General features: G+C 42.7%; 1 protein-coding gene across 1 annotated transcript; it reads right to left on the reverse strand.

Moving 5' to 3' along the window:
* Window positions 1–597: 597 nt before the first annotated feature.
* Window positions 598–6,401, reverse strand: sost (sclerostin). The gene is made up of 2 exons (XM_024387530.2): window positions 5,904–6,401; window positions 598–2,763 (listed from the first exon to the last, which is right to left on the reverse strand). Exons 1-2 carry the CDS (start codon window positions 6,142–6,144, stop codon window positions 2,342–2,344), a joined length of 663 nt encoding a protein of 220 aa, XP_024243298.1. The 5' UTR covers window positions 6,145–6,401; the 3' UTR covers window positions 598–2,341.
* Between the last annotated feature and the right edge of the window lie 435 nt (window positions 6,402–6,836).

Raw genomic sequence — 6,836 nt, forward strand, 5'->3', positions numbered from 1 at the left:
TGATTATGGCCGAATATCAATTGTTAGTCATTGGCAAGGATAATGACAAGCACCCACTTACAAATAGCTTCCACTCGGTTCTCTGTTTTGTATTTACTACAGTTTAACATTATTTGGTCTTCTAAAGTGCTGTAGTATAATAGGTGCCAGTTTTATCATTCAGAATTACGTTGGTCCATAAAACTCATCATAAACACCTAATTTGGTGCATTGGAGTGCCTGGATCCAGTAGGTGTTGGTAGTTGTTTGAGAGTCCAAGTTTTCAGTGAATAAATTAGGACCTTGAGGGAGGTGAGAAAACAGGCTGAATGACGGGTTCTATGGCTCGTATCCACCTCTATGAACAAAGCAATGTTGCTGTTGTGACTGAGCCTCTAACGTCTCATGTGTGAATTCCTTTGTGCAAATTCTTCTTCCATTCCTTTTGTGAGCCGGGCCAGACATTCCAAAGAGCTACAAAACCTCAACTTCCTAATTACCGATATGTGTTTTCATGAGACACATTGAGAGGTACGCTTAGCATGCAGGTACAGATAAAGGAGAGAACGACCTTGACAAAGCAAGCCCATTCAGAGAAGAATGATAACAAACACACAGTTCTTTCAAATATATCTGCCTTTACTTGATTCGTGTACTGTACAGCATTTCATTATTATCTGACAGTCACTATTATTCTAAATGACAATAATGGCTATCATTTACTACAAAAAGTTGCATAAATAATTTACATGTGGAAATAAAAAATAAATATGCAGTTAATTTCTTTGAGTCTGCAAGGTTTTTTTTCCTCCCCAACTGCTTTTAGCCAAAAGACCAGATAGGAACAATATGTACAATCAAGCTATACATGACAACTCTACTTATATGACAAAATCCTTTCCAGTTGCTATTTCAAACACACAATTGAACAAGAAGGAAACACTGTCAGTACAGTTTAGAAAACTGAAAATCAGGAAGCGATATGAGAGAATGGAACAATGGAATGTGGACAATAAGTGGAAACGTTATGAGTATTCTTCATGAAATACAGGCCATAGTACTGAAAGGGTTGAAAAAAGGGAATGGGTTGTCAGCATGGGCAGACTGGGCATCCACAACCTTTTCCTGTCTGTCTTTCTGTCTATTTCTGTCCGTCAGCATCCTGCAGGATATCAACAGCCAATATCAAACAATTCAGATTGAGATTCAGTTTTTTATCTATCTTTCCTGTCAGTGCTATTCAGAGAATGAGTCACTCTAGGTTCACAATGAATAGAATAGGGACATGACTAGTTGGTCGCCAATGTTATTTGCTGCTAACAAAATAGTTCCAGTCAGTGTGGGTTTAGTGGAGAATGTTGTGCCAGAGGGTAACAACAGGCACAATTACTGGAGCCGCCTCCACACGTGGACCTTTTGTGTGTGTGTGATTCCTGCAAACAGGAACCAGCCATGTCTAGCGGAAATTCTAAACACAGGAATGGGCTCATTTAGTCATTAAGATGAGTCACAGGAATGCCTAGTTGCCTGTTTGACCGAAGGGACCCTGGTCTTGGCCTGCTGACACAGCCATTTCCCCTCTCTCACTCTCCCTCTGCCTCTCTCACAGGGGCTCTAGGGCCACTGGGCCAGGGGCCCTAACTGACAGCTCCTGTAAGGCTGCTACGGAGCGAGAGCCCTGGGAGACTCCTGGTGAGTGAGGTGCTGCCCGGGCTGTCATGTGACTGCGTGGTCTGGGGTCAAGGCCAGGGCCTCTCAGGCCTGTCAGCAGCCCACTTCCAGAGCCTGAAGCCCCAGGGCTACCAGGTGCTGCTACGGTACAGTACACACAGCCATGGAAAAGATGGATTAGAACCAGTTACAGCATAGAGACACCTTTCAACCCTATAGGCCTATCAAGCAGTGTAGCCTGCCCGCTGGATGTTTTCACAGGTGGATTTTGAGTTTAGGTGCACCTCTTGCTGTGGCTAAGGTAGATTCTACTTGTGCCTGAGTCAGAGGCCGTTATCTATGAACTGGAGTGTGTAATGATGATCTACACTCCAATCCGAGCAGTGTTCCAACTTTCCTGACCAGTCCCATGGCCTTCCCTGGCAGTCTGTTGACTCATTTGGTCATGCAAATCAAAGGTTCTGAAATATGTTTGAAAATAGGCTGCAAAATCTATAGTGCCTGTCTGGTGAGAAAAACGCATGTCAAGCCAGTCCAACAAACAGCTTAACAAATCCCTTTTTGTTGAAATGTCTCTTCCTCTCCCTCTTCCAATGAAGGAGCCATGTTGGGTTGTGTGTAACATGTGCGTGTGTATGAGTGAGCGTGCTACTTTGGTCTCTGCATTTGTACGGAAGAAGGAAAGGAATCCTCAGTAGGAGTTGCTGACCAGCGTCGGGGTGTTGCTCTTGCTCTGACTCCCGGGAGACCGGGTGCGTTTCTTGTTGCGTCGGGGCTCGGGCAAAGAGGAGGCCTCCTTGGCCTCTGACTGGTTGTGGTGGCGGCTATAGCGCTTGCACTTGCAGGAGGTGACCACGCGGATTTTGTAAGTCCGGCTGTTGCCGTTGGGGCACTGCAGCTGCACCCGCTGGGTTCGGGAGTGGGCCGGGATGCAGCGGTAGTCGGAAGCGCTGCTCCGCCACCATTTGCCGCGCACGATGGAGTTGGGTAGGAGGTGGGCGGGCATGCACTGACCCGAGCACACCAGCTCCTTGACGGGCTTGGCACTGCGGCAGGAGCCGTCAGTGATGTAACGGGTGGAGCGCAGCTCTCTGCAGCTCAGCTCCGAGGCACCTGGGGTGAAGAGGAGGATATCAAGGTTACACAATCTGTGGCATCCCTCCAAAAAACCAAACACTTTGAAGTCGGACCGACTCGAGGGAAACAATCTTCCATTTAACTGTTCAAGAGCAGAGAGCTTGAGAGCTGTGTCTCTGTGAGACGTGCTGAATATGTCAATGACAAAAGTATGTGTGTGTCAGTGTCAAAAGTACGATTCCCACTGTGCGTATAATGTTATTTGTTTATTCTAAGAACTTGGTTTAACTGCATGCGTGGAGCTGGGCTGGGAAATGGAATATGAGTCTCAATTTAATTAATCGGAAATGTTCATAAACTCTTCCTTCCGTTTCACCATTCAGAAAAACATAACATTTAGAATTTCTTAACGCAGAGAGTACTTTTTATAAAAAAATGTAATGGTAATTAAATAAATGCAATGTTGATATACAAATCCAATTCAAAACCAATGTTGTCCCCATGTTTGGTTAAGGGCTCAGTATAAGGGGGGGAAATAAGTTGCAACTGAACACTAACGTTGATGCATGATCTGATAATGACTGTTGCCTGACAATGAGGTTGGATGTGGAATTCCAGCTGGCAGCAATCAGCTGATAGTAAATCCAGACCAGAATGCTATTAAACAGCTCAATCAAACATAATGGAGATTTAAATCGGAAACAAAAGCTGGCATACACAAAACAGGCCCTCCGGAAAAAGGATGTGAAGATTGGAAACTTTCTCTAAATGCTTGTTGTCATTCCTAAGTACAACATTTGACAATTGGAAATGAGACTAATGAACCAAACGATTTGAGAAAGCATATTCAGTGCATAATTGGTCATTCAATATGTTGGCCATGGCCTTTTTAACAGCCCTATGCAAGAGTTATTGTCCTCTTTTTTCTTTTTTACATGTGGCGTGTAGAATGGCAGAGGACATGTCGGTTTAAGAAATTATACACTCTGAGATGTATCTGTTTTCTTCTGTGGCTTTTCTATTGCAAAAAGGCAATAAAAAAGGATTCATGGAAGGATGACTTTTTTCTCCCCTCAGAGAACCTGATCTGGTGTTATTTTGTGGCTCGGCTGGTCGGGCGGCCACAGCATAAGGTCTCTCCCCTGTTCTCAGGTCTCTCCCAGTGTGCTGACTGCTGGGCCTAGGGACCAGGGATGGACTGTCATGGAGGGGAGCCAGACAGAGGTCACCCTCTCTGCCTCAATGACCCCACTGGGACCATGGGAAGAATCATGGGAAGATATGGTACTCCCAGAGGAAGGCAGATAGGCCTATGAGAAAGACCCCTAATCGCATATGATATGACCCAATAGATTATTATTTCTCTCTCTCGGTTGATGGATGTTGACCAGTATAAGAGGAGATTTAAAAAGACGTTCTTCCAACCCCCACCGCAAAGCTACAGGTGTAGGATCTTAATGTGATAGCCCTGGTGCAAAGAAATGTGATATGTACGGTGTATTTGAGGTTTAAAAAGCATTCTGAAGTTTATCATTTCCACTTTGACATTTCTGACTTGACTTCCCCTTACGAAGAATATATCAAGACCTACAAAAATGTTCATGAATTATAATCTACATAATAAATGGCATTTCCTGTTGGTGCAGGTTCATTTCCCTTCTGTAGCAAACGGTCTCAAATTAATATCCTGCAGATGTATCTGTTGTTTATCGATTTCAAGTATTATGTTAAATGTATCTCACCCATTATTACAGTATTTTATATCCTAATCACAACATTTGTCATTTGTACTCTATGTACGACTCTTTTAGATTTGAAATGACATGATTAGATTCGGGGAAAACTTGGAAAGAACAACATTGAATCCATGAGACAAGGCAATCAGAGATATTTCCTCTGTAAAAAAATCTGCATGACTACAGCATAACCTGTACTGGCCACAGGTGGGACTCAATTATCTATCACAGTGTTGCAATTCCCAAATACCTTGAAGAAATCCCCTAAGAGCAGAAACTCTATTTTCTATTTGGACACATGATGTTGCAATTAAATAGTTATGGCATAGGCAGACCTGAACTAATTCGTTGTATAAAAGAGAGGGAAATAGCACCAAGGATAGAGTGAAAAACCCTGATCTCTCATAAGTGCAGCTCTTCAGATCGTGTGAGGATGAAACCACGGGCATATTATGTGTCTGTGACATATTGCCCTATCAGCCTTGGCATAGCATTCATCTAACCGCAATCCGGCTTGCTCCATTGAACAGTACAGCTGTTCCAGTCTAATGCATCAGCAGGGAAAGCTGCAATTTAAAACAGCCACTGAAGGTTGAGGCATTACTCATGATATTGCTATTAACTATTCTACATACAGAAAGTAGCACTTCTCGGCACGTTCATAAATGAAACATTATTGGATATTCTGGGTGGTCTTTGGAGGGTTTCTTGCCTTAATGATTTACATAAACCACACAGGTGAGGTTTCATTATTCTCCAGAGACTATAGGCTACATTGATATTTTAATCGACACCTTGCGCATTTTTTTTATGATTAAAAGGACGTGTGTGGTCTTGCACATTGACAGAAACAAATTAACCCGTGCCTAAAGGATGAGACGCTATGCTGGGAAATATGTGTGTGGGGAAATGAGCAGTTCGCGCCCTTTGAACAGTGCTGACGGTCCAAAAGCTCAGTGCTTGAGAAATAATGCCTTATCTATCTCACATGCGTAACATGACAGATTCTTAGATATTGTTGAAACGTTTACCACAAATTGAAAACTCACTTTTTCACTAAATGACTGCGCACATTATGCACGAGAGCATATTGTGCATTCATGTCCATGAGATATTAGCACTATTCCACGCAGTTTATTTTAAACTCCTCGATTTGATATAAGTATCCTACGAATAAATCTAACTATGTGTTAGAGTAAAATTCGAAGGAAATATTTGTTAGATCGATTAAGCAATATCCCAACGTATTCAATTAAATTGATGAAAGACGATCCATACAGATAAATCGTTTCTCTATACCAATCTCACATTGTAGGCTACGAGTGTTTCACAAATAAAGCAAGTCATTGTTACAAGTATTCATAATGCGCCTTGAATATGGACATCCTATATTCATTCTAGCTATGTCGGCTACCAGATAACGTAAAAATAAATACTCACTATAGGAGGCTGTGTTTGCTGATGATCTCCTTCCCCCGTGTTTTGGTCGATTCATTGTATTATTGTTATTATTAGAAGCCAGTGGTATTGGTTCCTCGGGAGGCTGTATGTTTTCAGTATATTCTGGTACGATCTCTGTAGCATCGTTTTTTAGCACCCTCCATCCTTGCACGAAGGTACAACATCCCTGTAGCAGCAGCAGCACGGTGCTGGAGACAAGGAGCGCGAGAGACACCTGCATGCTTATCGATCTGCGGAGCTGGAATAAACTATGGGTAACATGCGCTCTGTGGCAAGTTGACCAATTCCACCCATACAAGAAACTTTGACGCTATTTAAGTACCCCAGCGTTCGTCAAAACTGACAATTAAGTGCTTACTCGAAGTGGGAGGGGTCCTGCCCCAGGCAAATTCATTGAAACTGGAGAGGTGCGTGTGTGCGCGCCAAGAGAGGTGCGTGCGGGTTTGGGGTTCGTTGGTTTGAGGGAGACAGCGCATCTAGTTCCAGTATTGCAGCATTTTTCCTTCGTGATTCATGCAATATGTACGTGTCTCTAAAATATTCCATTTGTTTTGATGTGGTTTTGTTTGGAGTGATACAGGGCGCAGTCTCGATGACCATTGAGTGATGTTTCATGGCAAGGCTGGTTCCTTCTCCATCATAGACAATGTGTTTGATAGCTGGCGCAATTTTGTGTTGTAAAAAAAATAATTCAAAATTGTGAAATTCGTACACGTTGACAGATCGCAGCAGTCTTTTTGCAATATTACTTGTTTGTTTTATAGTATTTATTTTATTGTTGTTTATTGTATGCTCGTGTATCTGCTTTTGAGTTCGACTATTGACTAACTTCAAACATTTATTACAGTCATAGACTACTGAAAAAAGTATCTATAGAAATGTAACACCATTCATCATCAAACAATCTCATTC

This window comes from Oncorhynchus tshawytscha, linkage group LG25 (assembly GCF_018296145.1).
Source record: "Oncorhynchus tshawytscha isolate Ot180627B linkage group LG25, Otsh_v2.0, whole genome shotgun sequence".
In the NCBI taxonomy this organism is placed as follows: domain Eukaryota; kingdom Metazoa; phylum Chordata; class Actinopteri; order Salmoniformes; family Salmonidae; genus Oncorhynchus; species Oncorhynchus tshawytscha.

Excerpts from the sequence above, each read along its gene's own strand:
- sost (XM_024387530.2), bottom strand. The coding sequence starts at position 6,144 with ATGCAGGTGTCTCTCGCGCTCCTTGTCTCCAGCACCGTGCTGCTGCTG. Across the intron at positions 2,764-5,903 it reads AGCAAACACAGCCTCCTATA|GTGCCTCGGAGCTGAGCTGC; the intron begins GTGAGTATTTAT and ends TCTTCACCCCAG.